The 19,094-nt window shown below is 39.2% G+C and overlaps 2 protein-coding genes across 3 annotated transcripts; both read right to left on the minus strand.

Moving 5' to 3' along the window:
• Window positions 1-653: 653 nt before the first annotated feature.
• On the minus strand, window positions 654-7,759 carry gmppaa (GDP-mannose pyrophosphorylase Aa). Of its 2 annotated transcripts, XM_028393720.1 has the most exons (13): window positions 7,606-7,759; window positions 7,089-7,186; window positions 6,733-6,836; window positions 6,290-6,482; window positions 6,089-6,148; window positions 5,878-6,008; window positions 5,712-5,726; window positions 3,740-3,874; window positions 3,420-3,517; window positions 3,286-3,332; window positions 2,432-2,524; window positions 1,614-1,782; window positions 654-1,093 (listed from the first exon to the last, which is right to left on the minus strand). In XM_028393720.1, the coding sequence occupies exons 1-13, from the start codon at window positions 7,643-7,645 to the stop codon at window positions 993-995; spliced, it is 1,284 nt and encodes a 427-aa protein (XP_028249521.1). In that variant the 5' UTR covers window positions 7,646-7,759; the 3' UTR covers window positions 654-992. The 2 variants fall into 2 exon arrangements, with proteins under 2 accessions (XP_028249521.1, XP_028249522.1); XM_028393721.1 differs by lacking the exon at window positions 5,712-5,726.
• A 1,715-nt stretch (window positions 7,760-9,474) lies between these two features.
• Window positions 9,475-18,603, minus strand: pnkd (PNKD metallo-beta-lactamase domain containing). Its single transcript, XM_028393722.1, has 9 exons — window positions 18,445-18,603; window positions 17,900-18,015; window positions 16,500-16,612; window positions 16,075-16,133; window positions 15,845-15,937; window positions 15,322-15,485; window positions 14,365-14,451; window positions 13,386-13,501; window positions 9,475-11,357 (listed from the first exon to the last, which is right to left on the minus strand). The coding sequence occupies exons 1-9, from the start codon at window positions 18,600-18,602 to the stop codon at window positions 11,184-11,186; spliced, it is 1,080 nt and encodes a 359-aa protein (XP_028249523.1). The 5' UTR covers window position 18,603; the 3' UTR covers window positions 9,475-11,183.
• Window positions 18,604-19,094: the final 491 nt, after the last annotated feature.

The raw sequence follows: 19,094 nt of genomic DNA on the forward strand, positions 1-19,094 counted from the left end.
TCACCAAGAGTATAAACACACTATAATGAGGGCCCCTCAGTGTGGGAGGAGGCAGCTTTTTTTCCTGAAAGCACCTGAATCAACATTAAAGAAAAAAAAAAGCATGCAGTTAAACCTGAAGTAAACTCATCATGAATAAAAAAATTAACTTGTTGAGAAGAGACTTGATTAAAATATATTATGCAGCAGGATCAAAAATGTAACATCGCTCCTTTAATAGACACTCTGGCTGCAATAATTGGAACAAAAGTACCGACATGATCATAAGTGCTTGAAGGCCTAATAAGTAAATGTTAATGCGCTGTATACTTAAAATTGGAACTCCATTGATTGCGAATGCATCCAGTGTTGCTGCTTCGATGCTCGATACCCCACCTCCCCCTCCCCCTCCTCCCCTGCTAAGTTCAGGCTTTAAAAAGGCAACGTTACTTGATTGCAATGTAAATCTCAAGCCTGATGATTTATTTTGGCGTGGAGTCAATTTTTCTGAGACTAACAATGAAGCAGCTAAAAGGTTTTAATCAGAGCTCCAAAACAAATAATCACGGTCAGAAGATTAACCCCAGTCGGTAGCCAGTCATTTTTTTTTATTTTCTAATAATTCCCCCTTCACATGTTAAAGTTTGTTAAGAATGCCCTTGGAAAAAAAACAGCAAACATATGACAGACTGAGTATATTACACTAGTGTCTGCATTCAATTTACAGATAAAAAAACCCTATAAAAACCTCACAAGGTCCGACAGCGCTGCTCAAGGTGAATCAACATGCATTATTATTAGTTTCTCTCCAATGTTGCTGACATCTAGTGTTGCATAAAGGCTCGAAGACAAATATATATTTAAAACTCTATCTTTCAAAACTATTTAATAAATGTTCCATATATTCATTTTTTTTGACATCTTATTTACAGTAACTCAGAGGCAGTCCCAGCGGTCGGCCGGCAGCATCCTTCATCAGTGACAGTGATCAGAGTAAGTGTGAGGGAGATTAACTAGAGAATAATTTGGTTTTTGAAGCTGCGGTTGAGGTCTTTATGAGGGAGGACAATTGAGTTTAGTATAATCACCTCGGAGGGGATGGTCACGTTACAACCTGAGGAGACAAAGAAAGATGTTATTAAGTCTGTGCAAAGGACAAAGACAGTTCAGTTCCAGCCCTAGTTTTCCCCCTTTGACATGCAGGATGGGATACATTTTGTATTTCTGGGTTGTTTGGAATACCATCCAGATGTTTTTTTTAATTAATTATTTGTTACATTTATTTTTCATGAGCTTAAAATTAATGGAAATTTTGGCTGCTGTACACCTGACACATGCTGCTCATCCTGACATACAAACATGTTGCTCTAAGGTCTGTCAGTCATTTGTTTTGTTTTCTTATCCAGTGATTTCAGCCTTTAATAATAGGCTGACTATAGCTGAAGGACTTTTTCTTTATTTGTATAGCACCTTGATCACAGGGCATCACATGCAGCAGATGAGCACTATGCTGTATGCCACTGCTGGGACAGCGTATGATTAAAACCTCATCTAACTACAAGGTGGAAAAAAGGCTTTTCCTTCATTTTTCCAAAAATGTTTCAAAAATGATCAATTATATAGTACAGGCTTACCGAGAATAGTAATGGAGGGTGTGAGTTTTCCATCTCTGAAAAGCGTCTCACTGTCAATCTTTGCAAAGGGATCATTTGGATTTGGGTCACTTGGTGTTCCTTCTACACGTGCCCACTTCCCAATGGTACTATCCCATCCCACGATGCTGTTCAACACACAGGAGTGATCCTTAAGAGGAAAAAAAAGACAACCGTTATCATGAAGGCATGTAAGAAGAAATCAAAAACTACCAATTCTGAATTCATCAACAGATTTCTGAACATCAAGCACTGCAGGTATCCCAAAAGCCGCGCTCTTTCATGTGAAAAACGGTAAACATTACAAGAGGGAGTGTTTATTTGAAAGTACTGCTCAACAAACAAACTGTCCTAGCAGGCAATATGCAAAGAAAACCAATAAGTCACCAGCAGCATAAATCCATTTTAAACGGCACCCAGTCATCACTGGAGACATGGGATTAAATTATGCCAGCTGCAGAATCGTTAAAAATGACATCTTTGTGAGAGGCCACGATATTTCTGCACAAGACAGACAAGTGGAGGGATGAATTTCAGAGAAGCTGCTGCTCAAGTGTGGATAATGTTAGTAATAAAAATGTAAAGATGTGACTGTGACAGTGAACGAGCAGATCAATTCACCTTCAGCTTAATTAGTCTGAGGTGCAGATTAAGTCCGACCGTTTAATTCTGAATAGCATGGGTCTATGTGGTGACATTACACATAGAGACATACAGAGTAAGATTACCCATTGATGTGGCACGCAAAGGCATAGGAAGACCATACCATACAACAAGTGATGAACACGACAGGGCCTCACCTGTAAGTTTGCACCATGAAGGATGATGGATTCTCGAACTCTGACCCCAGCTCCAATACTCACTCCAGTCCCAATAGAGACATTGGGACCCAACTGAACGGTGAAAATAAGAAATTATCTTTAATACGGTGATACTTAAAAAGTTTGTGAACCCTTTTTCTATGGTTCTGTAATAAGTATGACCCAAAACAAGGGCAGACATTCACACAGGTCATAAAAGTAGACAAAGAGAACCCAATCAAATGAATAAAACAGAAATATGGAAACCTTTGCTTTCAGTATGTGCTGTGACCTTGTACAGCAATAACAGCAGCTACATGTTACAGTAACGGCTCATCAGTCGTCCACAACAGCCTGGAGAAAAGCTCATTTTTCAGTACAAAACCTTCTCAACTGGATTAAGGTCAAAACTTTAACCTTTCTATTCCAAGACATGAACTTTGTCCTTCTTCAACCATTATTTATTTATTATTTTGTAACACAACTTTTGTGTTTGGGGGTGTGTCTCACTGTATGACCCAGTTTCTCTTTGTCTGCTCACAGACAGAAGCCCTGACATTGTCCTTTAAAGTTCACTTGTTCAGTCAATGATGTAAACTTTTTTATATTAACATTAACAGATACGTAGTTTTGGATTCATTTCCCGAACTTATAAATAACCAAGTGTAATATTTCTGTTTCATTTGCTTGATTAGGATTTCTTTGGGTACTTCTTAGGACTTCTGTTGTCACAGTCGTGCAAACATTTAGACAATTCCAAAAAGGTTCGCAAACTTTGAGCACCCCTGTAAATGTGCTGTTAATAAGACGTGATGTTTGTACTGGTAGAGAAGCCTAAATGGAAGAACCCTTACCATCGCTGTGGGATCAATATTGGCTGTAGGATGAATATAGACGTTTCCTAGACAAAAGGAAAAGGAGTGTAAGCAGGCTGGTTTGAGTCAATATAAGAGGAAGGAGCGGAGCAGGAAGGTTAATAAAACTGTACCACTTATTTTGGGTCCTCCCTCCTTATTTGAAGCCAGTCTCTCAGGATGAGTTGTGTGGTACTGGTTGAGGTATAATCGACTGGCATAAATAGCAGACCTGGGGAAAAAAATAAAGAAAAAGAATGGAAGCTATTATTAATGTGAGGACATTTTTACTTTAATGTAATTCCTTAACATTTTAACGCCACTGTGGAGCCAGTGTGAATGCTAGTACAGCGTGTCCTCTCTCTCCTCTGACATGCGGCGGCCTTTGCGGTTGTCCTGTGTAATTTATGTGCTGTTGAACGTGCCAGTATATATTTACGACATATTCACTCACCCTGCTGATTTAATCTGGCTCCAGAAGCTGAGGGTTTTATATACGTAGAGTTTGCCCTGTCCTGCCAGGGCAGTGAAAATGTCCTGCTCCAGCCTGATGGCCTCTGCTCGGTGCCACCCGTTGGTTGGCTCCTCTCTGCAGGAAATGGATCAGGAAGACGTCAAGACACAGTTAGCATTTTGCACAGAAACACACAGCACTGTGAACCTGAAACTGCATATATTTAGTTAAATCATCACTAGAACATAAAATAATTAGGTGGATGTTCTTTACTTGGCGTGAAAGAGATTCAAAATGATGTAGCTGATATTCCAACATCATAACATAAAAGCCGATGTTCTACGTGAGGCTGTAAAAAGGCTTGTTTCTGCACAGCTATGAATACTGACAGGATCTTAAAGCAAGCTTTCCCTTCTATGTTGCCGCCTAATGAATCATTCAATAAACAAAGCGTGATTATTTTCATTTTTCCCCCGTTAAACTGTAGTAGGATTAGTTCCCACTGACTTCTCGACAGCCCTCTTGATCTTTCGCAGCTTTTGATATTCCTCAAATATTTAACTATGTACAAAACACAACCGAGAGGCTGTATTTCCTCCATGTCTCTTAAGAAAAACATTCATTTATTGCCCTACCATGATCCGTCCAGCTGCAGGAATGAAACGAGCTTAGCGAGTTAAAATGCATCCCTGGTACTAACTTTGATGGTGTCAGTGTTGGCTAGAAACCAATGCTGATTATCTCGTAGTGATCCAAAACTTAAGCAGAAGAGTCTGCGCGTTCCATATTAATCAGGGTCTCTGGCATAGTGTATTGTGAGAGCCCCGAGATGAAACGGGAGCGTTAAATATTGATGAAAAGAATATTTTAAAGGACTGCACCCATAATCGAAGCGTTACCAGAAAAGGAGGGGATGTGGTTAGAGGCGAAGTAGTCCCTGAGAGACTGCAGTAAAAGCCTCCTTATTTCTATCTCTGATGTGTTCAACAATTTTGCTGATTCAGTGGCCAAGCTTGATTTAACTGCTATTGATGTTAGCAGGTAAAATATGCACAACAGTGTTTGACCTTCTGTAATATATTTCAAGTGTCCTTGGAGAGCGAATGGTTAGGTCAGCTACTCTGCAGTGTAAAACACAGAAAGTAAAAAATGTAATTAATTAAGAACAAAAAATCTATAAATGGAAACCAGGTGTTGTTTTAGTGTTTTTCCAGGGTGCACTTTGTCCACAAGCACATGTTGCTAATCTGCTAGTCAAAGCATGATTTTACATATACGACTATAAAATGCAGTTTTTCACAGATCTCACAGGTCTCTGCTGACTAATTTATAACCCTGTTTCCAACTAAAATCTATGTCCTGTTCAATGATAATTTTGCATGCCTTGGCGTGCAGTGAATATACCACCGTCTCAACTTTTTAAAACTACTTAGAAATCATTGCATTTGTATTGTTTGTATTATTATAGCCACACTTTTTGGGAAATTAGTTGAAAAAAAATAGTTGGAGCTACTTAAAATCTTGATAGTCACACAGAATTGAATGACAAAAACAATACGCTGACACCAATGTTGCTTTTTTTTTTTTTTTTTTTTTTTTACTTTTCTATGATCTGCGGCAATGTTTGCCATTTTTAGTTATCTGTATCTGTATCTTCCAACAAGCCCTGTGGTGGAGTGTAGTGACCAGTGAGGACAGCTAAGAGAGCCCCCTCCTCAAAACCCTGTACAGGAGGAAGGAAAACACAAACCTGCGTCTAAAAGTAGCATCAATGCAACAGCACCACAAAATAAATACACATATATGCCCATATGTGCCTACAAATACAAATCTAATAAAAAAAAAGCCAACAATTTGAGGAAATGTGAACAGGACAAGGGGACAGAGCCGACATGTGACACGTGGGTTACAGCTCACACCATCCACTAAGTCTCCTAAAGCCACACCATGCAGCCTCAGCATACCAACTTACCCATCATACGGATATCTGATGATTGTATGAGGAAACAGAAAACACGGCAGGGAGGAGAAGGGAAGGAAAAACAAGAGACAAATGAGGAGAACCAAAGAAATGAAGTAAATGGTATTCACATGCAAACCCACGCACAGGATCCCCAAGAGAGCGAGCTACAACTCACAGCAACATATCCTGCTGATTCTTCTGAAAGACGGAACCGATGTGCTGGAAGATCTCTGGGGTAAAAAGATAGATGCCACAGTTGATGATGTCGCTCACAAATGTGCTAGGCTTCTCCACGTAATGCAACACCTGCATGAGACAGGGGGTTACTTATGATTTCATTTTACAACAATAATGAGCAGAGAAACAAGACTAGGACGGTTAAATACCTCATTTGTTTCCTCATTTTCAACAATACAGCCATAATTCATGGACTGCTTTCTGTTTGCCTGGCAGAGGAGGAGAAGAGTATGATGTGATTTAGGACTGATTTTAATTACAGCCAGAAGGCCAAACAAAGCCATAAAGTAAAACTTTGACTTTATCTACATTTCACAAGACAGCAGCGTCTGTAAATAATAAAATCTCACCGTCGTTCCAAGGATAACAAAGCTATTTGGTTCTCCGTGTTCTTTCTGGAAGCTGAGCATCTCTGTGAGAGGAAACGCTGAACAAACATCAGCATTCAGCACAAAGAAAGCCTCTGGACTGCCGGAGACTATCTGATCTCTGAAGTGATAGATACCCCCTCCAGTGCCCAGAGCTGCATACTCCTGCAAATACCTGCAGTTAAGAAGAACCACATATCCACATTCAGCAAAGGTGACCAGAATAAAGAATCAATATAGAAGGCAATTTACTTAAAATTGCATTTCTAATTCCTGATCTTAGCAGTATATTCTCATAACTCCAAATATATAGTTACAAAACTGCATGTCACTGCTGTAAAGACACCAATGGACAGATTGAGTTTATCTGTTGAGGTTTACTGAAATAATCTTTTCTTTATCTGAGTTTGAGTTCTGTTGTTTACCTGATTGAAATTTTGAACTCCTGCTGTGCATTAACAAGGAATCTGGTCAGTTCTTCATTTGGCTGATAAAAGCCAATAAGCAAAATCTCCTTCATATTTGGTACCTGGGAAGAAAATCAGAGAGCACGTGAAATGAAACGAAATGAATAAGTGACTGGACAATTATAAATGTAAAAAATGCATGCATTAAACTGTCTCATTATGATACCACTAAATCACAGAACTTGATTTTGGTAGAAGTAGATGATTTCTGGCACTTAATTAAACTCCTGTGTTGATTGGAAAGTGGTTTAAATTACACTAAGGTTGTGATCCCAAACAATCTAATCAAATTACAATAAGTGACGGATGCTTACCTTGGCACATGCTTCTATGTGGTGCTGAAGCATTGGAACACCAGCTACTGGAAACAGGGGTTTGGGAACTTCAAATGAGAGTGGCCTGAATCTCGTCCCTATGAAGACAAAGAGGTCATTATTTACAAATCAGATTACAATGGAAAAGCCTTATAACATTCAAAGCAATGTCCGGAGCTTAAAAATCAGAACTTAGGCTATGTTTACACATCCTGGCTAAAGTAAAGTACCTTTTAATTAGGAATGCTAATAATACTACTTTAGTGTGGTAGCGTGTGTTATTCAAACTGATCAAGCACAGGCAGTATAGACTGACTATTTACACTTACTATAACTGTTACGAAATAATATTAGTCTATTATTTCTTTGTGTGAAGTTCTTGCTCTTGTTCAAACCTTATGCCACGTCAGTGATATAAACAAGCTCAGTGTCTCTATTAGCATTAGCAACCTAGCTTTACTCGAACCGCACACACCGTACACTTTAAAGAAACGGCATGAATGAGACTTATTCTCACCTTTTTGTGGGCCTCCAATTAAAATGACCGCCTTTAACATCTTGAACGAAAAGCTGTTGTATGACAGACAAGTCCTGCTCGAAATCTACCTGCCGAGGCAGCAGCAGCAGCTGAGTGTTTCCGTATCCACTTCCTGTTAGTGACGTCGACGAGAATACCGTAAAACCAGGCAACAGAGCGCAGACACAGGAACTGGATTTAAAAACTGGTGATGCTCTGATCAATCTTTTAAATTACAGTGGCATTCAATAACTGATATGGGAGTGATATATAAGTAAAGTCTACGAGTATGTAATGCTCAAAGAAAGGAAACTGTATAAAATAATACTCATGTTAAAATATTTATTCAGGGAAAGGAGGGAATTTAAAAGTGAAAAAAATCAAACTACCAATCAAACAGTTAAACACCAGTTTTTAAAAGCAGAAGTAATTGCAACCATATTTGTGTGTATATACAGGTTTTCCAATTAGTGTGATAATGAATTCTCTCTCTCTCTCTAACAACATGTGGCAGTTTTTATAATTTTTCATCACCTATGTAATGACAGGAGATCGTATTAAATGCTAACCTCTGCATGTACCGGTGTATGTGAGGGCCACGCAGTTCATGTATTTGCAGATCAGCCTGAGCAGCTCATTACTGTGAGGGCAGAGGGAGACTGGTCCTTAACCTCAAGTCATGTGATGCTTTTGTAGCTATCAAATGTTATGTCTAACTGCATTAGTAGAACATGTACTTAGCTCCACAGGGAATTCCACAAGGGTTGTTCTTTGTTCAGATGCAGTTTAGTGAACCTCAGTCCTGCTTCCATGTGCTTTATAGACAGAAGAGTCTTTCTCCTTTTAACCCTTCAAACAAACCGTACTTATTCGGTCTTCTTCTACTGTCACATTACCATTGAGCATGCTTTCAGATTCAGAATCAGAAAACTTTATTTGTCCCTGAGGGGCAATTTAAGGCACAAGTGAGCAGCTTGAAATATAAAATGCAATAAAATATATCCGAAAGTCCTGTCAGGTTCATCTGTATAGTCTACTATGATAATAATAAGAGAGCTCAAAAATGATATGGTATCAGATTTAAAATCTGTTTAGCTACTGCTTCATTCCTCTAATAGACTGGCAGCAGTTCCTCCATGGATGGGCAATGGGTGACAAAATTCCAAAATCATGCCACCAGAAGGGAAACTGAAGGCTACCAAAGAGCGGCCCCTCAGCTCACCTGAATGAAGCTGCCAGAAACTCTGTGTGTTAGATGAGATCTGATCCTAAACCCATGTGTACCACAGAGTCAGACTTCTCTCAGGCATTGTAGTGTTGATAGGAAAAACAGTGTTATCTGTCACGATCTCGTTGAAAAATGAGGAAAATCTGCAGCTTGATGTAAATTATTACAGAGCTTTGTCGACTTAAACTTCACCTTATTCTAGGAGTAATTTCTGCGTCTATTGCAAGTAGGTTATTGGAGTTGTGGGAAGTTAAAGCAGTGGGAAAAAAACCAAGTCTGCTGTCAGTTTAGAACACTTATAAAGACAACAAATAACACACAGGCACAGCTCTAATGGAAGAGTTTACTTTCATATTTCCTCATTAAAACATAACCTGAAGTAAAACAGTCTCCCATGTGGTGGTATTCATAACTCAAACATATGCAAATAAGATTTGAATCAGCATCAAACAGACAGAAAAACATTTTAGTCAACAATCACCAGGGGACGAGGTGCTGGGTTACAAACTCTTCTGCAGGAGCAACAGAGCATTCTGAAGCGCTTTCATACATCCACAGAAGTTTCAAGGTTTGTTTCTTCTTCGTTCTGGCTGTTCACATCCTAAACAGTGGTTGCATTACATTTATTTAATATATATATATTTTCAAAAGGAAAAATGAACTTGTGCAAAAAGACCATGTTGTACCTGCACAGCTGTGTCACAGACATTCACCTTTTAAAACTCCCACGCTGAATCTAAACTGTCATTACTTAGTATATATATCAGTGATTTAATTTAAAATTTGCTTTGGTTCTTTGATCAACTGATGCTGCATGAAACACTATTGACAGAACTTCACATCCAACCTCAAAATGAGATGAGGAGCATACGATGCAGGAAGCTTGGTTCGATAATTAGCTGAGTGACTAATCTGTTGGTAGATGTACATGAACAAAGTCCACTGGAAGTCACGTGACTTCTGACTTACAATCAGTCTTTGGCAGCGTAGTAAGAAGTAGCACATTAACCAACAAAGTAAAGTTTTGGGTGGAGAATAACAACAGCTGACATTGGTCAATTCAATGATACCTATCGTGTTATGTGATTTACTTATGTATCAAGACAAATAAGAAGTACAATCTGTTATTCTGCTGGCCTGGAAGCACATTCAAAATGCAACCAGTGCCACCCTACTCACAGCATAATAAATCCTTTAATATATTAAAAAATATGTACACTTTTTGTTTGTTAAGTTTTTAAATATAAGTGTCACGGTCAAAGATTCGACAAAATGTATTCTGTCTATTGAAAATTGATTGCAGACTGCTTGTTTTCATTACAATGTATAAAGTACTTCATCCAACAGCAATTCAGTCATTCATTACATTACAGTACCACACAAAGCCTTCACATATTTGGCTGTTCACATTCAAATAATACTTGGAAAATTATAGATTAAATTGTAGAACAATCAGCACAGTAAATGTGCTGAGAGGCACAAAAGAAGCTTCACCCTTGGCCCTTTGTTTGTTTTCTTGTGAAGAACTGTAAAATTCTTGGAAAAAAAAGAAGCAGCCCTGTTTGTTTCTTTACAGCTACAGTGCAGGAGTTTTATATAAAAAGCTCACTTTTCCCTGGTTAACCTCAGCCATTTTATTTAACTTCTTATTTATACTAGTAGCAATGTGGATGTTCCTATTAAAAAAGAAAGAAGGGAATACCACTGCTGAGCTACATTTTCTTTACCTAAATAATAGATTCTGCTCGTCTTCTTCTTTAGGAAACATGGGGATGAGTGTGTGGTCACAGGAGCAGGGAGGAAAAAAAAAACTTACCACACTGTAGACAAGATACAACTCTTTCACCACTGATACTCAGATGGCTTGTTATTAAATGTTATTAAATTAATGGTACCATTACAGTTAAAACTACAATATATTCACAATCAAATATGCCAAAAGGGAACACTGCAGATGTGAAACCAGGGGATCAACAGCCATTATGATGCAAACAGTCCAGTACCTAATATGCTGATATATTCAATGTAGTGTATCATTATGCGTTTCAAAAATCAAAGACTGTACCACCTAAAAAGTAGCAAAATACTACTCCTGCAAACCTGTATCTGACAATTTACAGTATGTAAATGAGCAGTGCTCTGCCCACAATTTACAGCATGTGAAGAAAGGATGGGACTATGAGTACAGGTATGACCTTCCTAATGGCTGCGACAGGTTAACGGAGGTCAAACATGATCTAATGCCCCTTTACATAGAGACAGGTCAGCTTTTTATACAGTACCTCAGAGATTGTTCATTTTTGTACGCAGATTGGTTCTTTTGTACCACCTACCAGTGACATTCGTTGTACTATCTCCTGTTGTAGAGGTCTTTGCGTTTCCGCAGCTCCTCCAGCACCCGCGCCCTAAACTGTGTCCAGTCTTCATCGTGGTACTGCTGGACGCCCAGAGCCAGATGGAGCTCTGCGGAGTGGCTGCGCAGGAAGGGGTTGTACTGCTTCTCTTCTCCGATAGTGGAAGGGCTCTGAAAATGAAGTGCACGTCAAAAAGCAGGAATTTATGCACGCTGCCATGATGATTCACACGCCATTCACTCTTTTGCAGAATGGCATTATGGGTAATAAGCGATTCCTGCCAACTTAAATCAGTGCAGCTTTGCACTTGTGGGATTTTTGTCCCCTAATTCAACTGTTGAAAACGTCACCTCATCAATGATAAATCATCCTTTATACCCTTTTTTATCCTATGCATTTAGTTGGTGATAATCAAGAGTGATTGCCAATCCGGATGATAAAACCCTGGATCACATAAACTCAAACAAGGAGTGAAGAGTTATTGAGGAGTTCAGCAACTCTTCATCCCCACCAGGAAGTAAATTCAAATATGCAGGTGATAAATGAAATAATAAGAAGTGAATGAAAAGCACAGGTGTACGACTCAAGATCCTGGCTTAATGTCACACTTTGATGGCTGATAGTGACATCTGAGTTGAATGGAGACATTAACACCCATGCCTTCTCCTACTGTTATAAGGTAAAATGACTTCCTGCAGTCAGACTGTCCTTTTCCAGTAATATTCATAAAATCAGGCAGTAATAAGTGGAATGTCATGTTCTTTTAAAGCCTCCATTCAGGCTTTAAAAAACATGCCTATAAAAAGATGCTCTCTGTAACCAGACACCTGAAATTGTTCCCCCCCCCCCCCCTCATCGAACAGTATGACCTGCTGCATTAGATTAAAGGGATGGTTTGGTTTCTTTGAAGTGGGGTTGTGTGAGGTTTCCCACATTAGAGAAGTCAGTATGCTACCAGACACAGAAGCCAAGTGTGGGCTATGGTGGATGTGATCAGTACTGAAATGTGCACAGCACAGCCAAAAAAGTGGCAGTGTTTATGAGTGGGTCAAACCCTATGAGGTCAGCTGAGTTCACTGAATGAACAGTGTTTTTTCCTCCCATATTAAAAAAATGACGATGACAGGATTCATCAGGCTCACAGTGTAAAAGAGAAGCATGGGATTATTTTCACACATTGACTGGCCACCACACACAGAGTCCACAAATCCACGGGTGGATCCAGCCAGCACACTCCACTGACAGAACAGTATTTTTACCTTACAGGACATGGGATTGGCACAGTCATTTTTTTTGTTTGTGTGGGAATTTGGTGTATTATCCAACTGAAGTCACAGCAGTAGATCAGCGACTCCTGTGTACTGTGAACTATAATATAATATATAATATAATAAAATAGTCGATTTGAGAAGACCAGCTTCAGTTTGTTGTTTGATGGTAAGATGAGGGACTGATCATATTTTAAACATAGCGTAAACTTGACTTGTTTTTTTTTTTTTTTTTTTTAAACGTGCCATCTTTAGGTCAATGAAATATGTTTTGTTGCTGACCCTCTTCACAGTAGATCATTGCTTCCACAGATGTCCTCCATCTGCTTGCCAAAACTGACCGTGCCTTAATTAACTTCTGTTGTGAGCAATGAAACACACCATTAAAAAAACAAATACTATCCCTTTAAATAAAAGAAAACAGCAATTTACATGCTTCAGCTATAAACACCTTCATCACAATAATTCATTAGATGAATGTTTTTTGTCTCCTTGAAAAACCCCAAAATTCAAATCTGTCAAAAACACTATTTCTGAGAAATGAGACTTGCCCCATTCCATGTACTAAACATGCACATCATGCAGAGAAAACAACACAGTCAATCTTTCAATAAGCGTTGGGAATGGAGGTTGTCAAAATTCAGGGAGGTGCATTCTAGTGAAACTGCCTCTATAGTGCCATGTAGTACTGACAACAGATAAAAACTCATCTAAATTCTGGATAGGCACTTCACTGAAAAGCAAACCTTTGCTTCACTGCAGACTGTATCATAGATAAAACCGGACTGTGAGCCTGGGGAGCACGCACTCAGGGCACTGACAGCACGTATCGCAGGTGATAAGCCCTTCTACCCAGGTGTCGGACAACGTGAATCCTTTCTAGAGGAGCACTTGAGAAGCATGACAATAATGCTGATGTATCATTCTTACCGTGCACAGCTTCTGGCCTCGCTGCTGCACGACCCACTGATATTTGTTTTCCCTGGCTGCGTTGCGTGGCTCAACTTCAGCAGCAAACAGCAAGTTGTCCTCTGCATACTCATGACCTGTGGGATAACCGGTGGACATATATCAAACCATTACACCCTCCTGTATACCATACCTACACTTGAGCTTACACTTCATACAGTTTGAGACTAAGTCTTTTCCTTGTTCTGTTTAATACATGCAAAGAAATGTTAACTCATTTCCAAACATACTCATACTTGTACACACAAACTACATTATTTTCTACAACTTAAATAACAAGGTCAACATCATAAACCCCTTGGATACATAAGTAAGTGTTGTGTACTTTTTGTTTGATAACAGCCTTGAGTCTCTTAGTGTAGTTTTTAACAAGTTAGATTCAGGTCTCCTGAGGAATCCTAGTCCACTTCTCTTTGGGGGATCTCCCAAGCTCCTCCAGATTTGATGGTCTCCTACATGGACCCTGGTTTTTAGAAGATTCCCCGGTCCAGACACACTGAAGCATCCCCACAGCATTACTTCTCCTGGCAAGTACTTGCTTTAGTGTGTGTGTAGTGTCACTTGTAACTGCAAATCAAATGCTTACAGGGTCCCTCAGTTAAAGTGTAGACTGCATAGTATCATTGCACTACAGCGATTTGTACTATAAGTAAACAAATACCACAGTCCTTAAGGGGGCTGATAATACTGACCCTGGTAGTTTTTAGGTTTATAAATTATAGTAATTAAAGCTTTCTCAAGGGAAATACTATGGTAAGAAATGTTGCTTTAATTTACTCAATTAACACCACTTTGAAATGGAGGGGCTAATAATGTTGTCTCCAATTGTAGATACAGCCCTCCTTAAAAAGGTGAAAAAAAAGTACATTCAAACCACAACACACAAATGAATGCACAACATGTGTGACACAGAATCTGCCAATTGTAAGGCTCTTCCTACCAGGCCACAGTAAAGTGTCTTCACTTAAGGAGCCAACTGTGTCCAGAGATGACAGCATTGTTGTGGCGCTGCCTTCAAACATCCTCCCTGAAACAATAAGAAAAGGATAACATATTCAAGTTAAAATTAGCTTCACAATTTCTAGGATTCTTTTTCATACCTACACAGAATTACATATAAAACTTCACATAAAGATTCAGATTATTACATAAGGTATTTTTACATAGAGTAGCAGATTTTTGAAGGTAATCACGGTCATGTCAAGTAAAAACCATATCACCCACAGAATGATTGAACACCAGAACATAGGGGGAGCACTGACTCCCTTGTTTACAGGCTATGCGAAACAAATTAAAGGCTTAAATGTGCCAGAGATGAAAAGTCTGTCCTTACTAATAGTACATACAACATCTGGTCAACATCAGCATGGTAACAAATGCATTGATATCTACACTAGGATTTTTCTATATAAATGAGTTTGGATGGTCTCTTATTAAAACCCTACAGTGCTAAACATGCAGTCATTACATGTGAATGTATTATAATATAAAATATAAATTGCAAAAAAGGTCACTTTAATTAACTTAAGTTACCAAAAAAAAGTTTTTAAAAAGTGTTTAAAAAGTGTTGCATATGAATGAAAATGAAATATATTTTTTCTTATTGTGAAAATGATATAAAGTTGAATTTTTTTTTTTTAAGTTTAAATGTTTTTAGCATTTTCTTAGCTTTACTGCCCATGTTTCAAAACCAGGTTAAAAAGAAATAAAGCAATACAGTGCAAAAAAAGTTATACAATATATACTTAGCCAAAAAATACCTACACCTATAAACTATTATGTTTCAGAATGTGTTAACAGCTAAGGAATGATCAAGGGCTTGAGTGATTCCATATTAGACATTAGACTAATGAAACTTCATTCAAAGTGTGTGGATCCTTTTCTCTGTACAGCTCACCACATCCTGACAGGAACACCAGGTCACCGGAGAAAAGGCTGGAGGGGGCACCGACCGCCTGGCCATCCAGGAGGTAGATCATGTGACCAACTGTGTGTCCAGGAGTAAAGAGGGCCTTAAAGTGCATTCGACCCACTGTGACAGAGTCTTTGTGCGAGAGAGGGCTTGGGGAAAAAACAGAAACAGCACCGACATCAGCACAGTGCTACTGTCATGCTACTGTTGCAGCTGTTACGTCAAACTAATTTGATTTGTTTTGGGAAATCTTGATTTAAACAACAATTTTTTCCGTTATCCTTGTCTGTCCAGTTAGTTGGATGCAGTTTTGTTAGGGTGACCCACATTCTAAAAGTCCACAACACCCTCGAGACATAACACAACACAGGAGTTTATCATGCCGTGATAATTCACTGTGAAGTCAGCTGCCACGAGTGCTGACAGAGGGAACGGGACTTGACATAGCACGCTAAGAGGGATTCTGAGAGAAGAAGCGTGCTATATCACTGTGCAAGCAGGGACTTACTGTGTGAGCCCAGGAATGTTATCAGCTGCATTTCCATAAACTCGGCAAGAGCTGTGAAGCCTCTTCAACCCCTTGTTTCCCCCACTGTGGTCCCTGGAAATGAAAGAGAAGATGGAAGATTGCATGTGGCAATTCATTCATTTTCACTGAGCATTTTATCCACTTAGCGTAAAATATCACTACTTTAACGTTATTTTGGAACAGAAAAGGCAGCATTAAACAAAACTCACCAGTGTTTATGTGTACACAATATAGCTTCTAATATGACTCCCTCCTCTTTGAGGACTGCCTGAAAAATTAAAGCAAACACAGTTTAAACCCTCAACGATATTACATCAATACAAAGCAACACAGCAGCAAAACACTTCAGATTGTTGACACAGTGCAGCTGTAGTAATTCTCCTTGTCTGCGACAAGAAATGTTATAGTAAGGCAACAAAAACTGCAAATACATCTGCCTCAGGAGGAGAAAGGGCCTCTCAGAGTAGCAAACTGTCAGGAGTGCCTCTTGGGTTTGAAAAAAAAAAAGCAGTTTGTGTTCAAGGTTTGCAACAAATGAATTTCAACTGCCATTCATTTATTTATTTTACTACAACTGTAAACCTAAAACAATCCATGGTGTTGCTTATCAGAAAGTGATTACAAAGGCGCTAACCTGAACTGTTTGTGGGTCTGCGGGGTCTACAACCACAGCGACGCTGGATGCTGTGTCAATGACAAGGTAGCTGTAGTTGTCAGAGAGTACTGGGATGGGAATTATTTTAATACCTGTAGGAAAACAAAGACATGACAAGTCAGATTCATTTTAACGAATGTAAACACACAAATAAGTGCGATGAAGGATTAATATTACAATAATAATATTATTACTTTATTAACCCCCGTAGGTAAATTAAGTTGTAGTACCAGCAGCATACATTAAAAAAACAATCAAAGAACAATAAATACGATATAAACAGTAAAAACTCGTATATATGTATACACACACACAGCAGCTTGATAGTACCGTATGTTCCTAATAGCACTCAGATCTCTGGGTGCAGGTTCACTTGTAGTTCCTAGAATTCACAAAAGTAGAATGGAAGGAGCCTTTAGCTATCAGGCATCACTACTATGGAACCAGTTACCAATTTGGGTCTGAGAGGCAGACACTGCCTCCATCTTTAAGACCAGACTTAAAACCTTTCTGTTTAGTAAAGCGTACAGTCAGCCTTAACATAGTGTGTAGGGCTGATAGGTATAGATGCAGTCACTTGTCGACATGGCCTCAGCTACAGGTAGAACAGGTGTCATTGGGCCGATAAAATCTTAACTTCTAGCACAGCTATGCTGCTATAGGCCTACGCTGTCGGGGGACACAAACATGATCCACTGAGCAGTTCCCTGTCCCCTCAAATCCCCCTCTCACCCCCTGACCTCGCCTCTATTCTCATTAGTCTGGTTCATTTTGTGCCTCTCTCTCTCTCTCTCTTTTTTTGCAGGTCTCTGCCTCCAGACCTGCATGCTGACCTGTAGTTCGGACCCTGAATATTCCAATGCTTATTCACAACATCAGTCTCTGCTTTGTCTTAATTACTATTGAATTACTATTACTATTTATTGACTGATGATATACACAGATATCTACTACAATATTATAGTATATACAAATATAATCACCGTTTTGTCTTGCTTGGCAACATCAACAACCTGTCATTGTTCTCTGTAATGTATGATGTCTGTGCATCTTTGTTCTCTCTCTCTCTCTCTCTCTTTCTCCTTCATCCTCTCTGTCCTGTCTCCCTCTTTTCTCCTCCTCTACCGGGCTGACTGTCAGCAGGAAGGTTCTCCTTATGAGTTGGGTCCTGTTTAAGGTTTCTTCCTGTTAAAAGTTTTCCTGACACTGTTGCTCTTAGGGGGTTCAGGCTCTGGGTGTCTGTAAAGCACTACCGTATATAAATAAAATTGAACTGAAATGAGTTGAATTGTTGCTTACCAAACAATTCACAAAGTAAGAATTTCATTGCTCAGTGTAACCTCTGCTGCGCATTTGACAGTAAACTTCTTGAATCTTACCATTGAACTCCATAGGACAAGATGTGGAGTGTCCAGCAGGGTAATGCTCCCGGGCTTTCCTCATCTGTCTCTTGTAGTACATGTAGCCAAGTCTGGTTCTAGTGTAGAGTGTGTATCTGTGAAGGAGCAGAGAAGGCTTGTGAGTCACTTTGATAGAAGAACAGTAATTGATATCTCCAACATGAGCTGTCCAGATTTAAACGAGGCAATGAAATGAATTCTTTTATTGCAGCGTCGTGAATGATTTAAGGCTAATAAAACTAGCAAAAACACAAGTGGATGTAAACAACGTCTACAAATACATATAAAGCACTGTTTGCTGTATACGCCGAATACAACACCAGCCATAAGGATTTAGGGGAGGCTTTATAACAGCATTTAAATGTGGTACTTGTGTCAACTGAGAACGCAATTTTAAATTGCACATATTTGCCTTAAACTTGTTAGGACGCCCCTCCCCTGTAAAAAAGGCTAGTAGTTACTAAGCTACGCTAAAGAGAATCACTGAGATGACAACAAAACACGTGAAGCCATGCTGTACTCACGCGATTCGGAACAGCGGCTTCTCCGTTCGGGCCATTATGTTGCTCAGCAGCTTTCTCCAAAACACTGGCCCGGCACGTCTGTAACGAACAAATAAATATAAGACACAGAAGAGGGATGCAGGGGCCAACAGCGTTATCATCCAGTCAGGAAGCGCCATAGCCTCTCTGAACGGAACGTGATGACGTATTTAGCGACGCAACGAACCCGGAAACGACAAGATAGGAGCAGGAGTGAATAAAGAAATAAATAAACGGGATAGCTACCTAACTATCCGACTATTAACCGAGTAAATACATTAGTAAAGTACTTTATGTAACGTTGGGACGTTTTGTTTACGCGTTCTATGACAAATATAGTTGCAACATTTATTTTTTGGGGAAAAGAAAAACATAATTCAAGACTAAAATATCTATTTTGTTGCATTTTAAAACTTTAGCAAAAAATATATCTCGTGTCTTCATGATCTCAATATAACGATTGTCTTTAATAGAATGGAGTTAGGCCAACTTTTAAATAATTTAGCGCCGCCTAACGTTGCAGATGGGGCATTTGTAGGCTACAGTTCCAGTGGGACAACAGCCAGCGGGTCCATGTAAAGGACAATTACAGACTTTTTGTGTACTTTTTGAAAAACAAAAAACAAACAACT

Source organism: Parambassis ranga, chromosome 21 (assembly GCF_900634625.1).
Source record: "Parambassis ranga chromosome 21, fParRan2.1, whole genome shotgun sequence".
NCBI lineage: Eukaryota > Metazoa > Chordata > Actinopteri > Ambassidae > Parambassis > Parambassis ranga.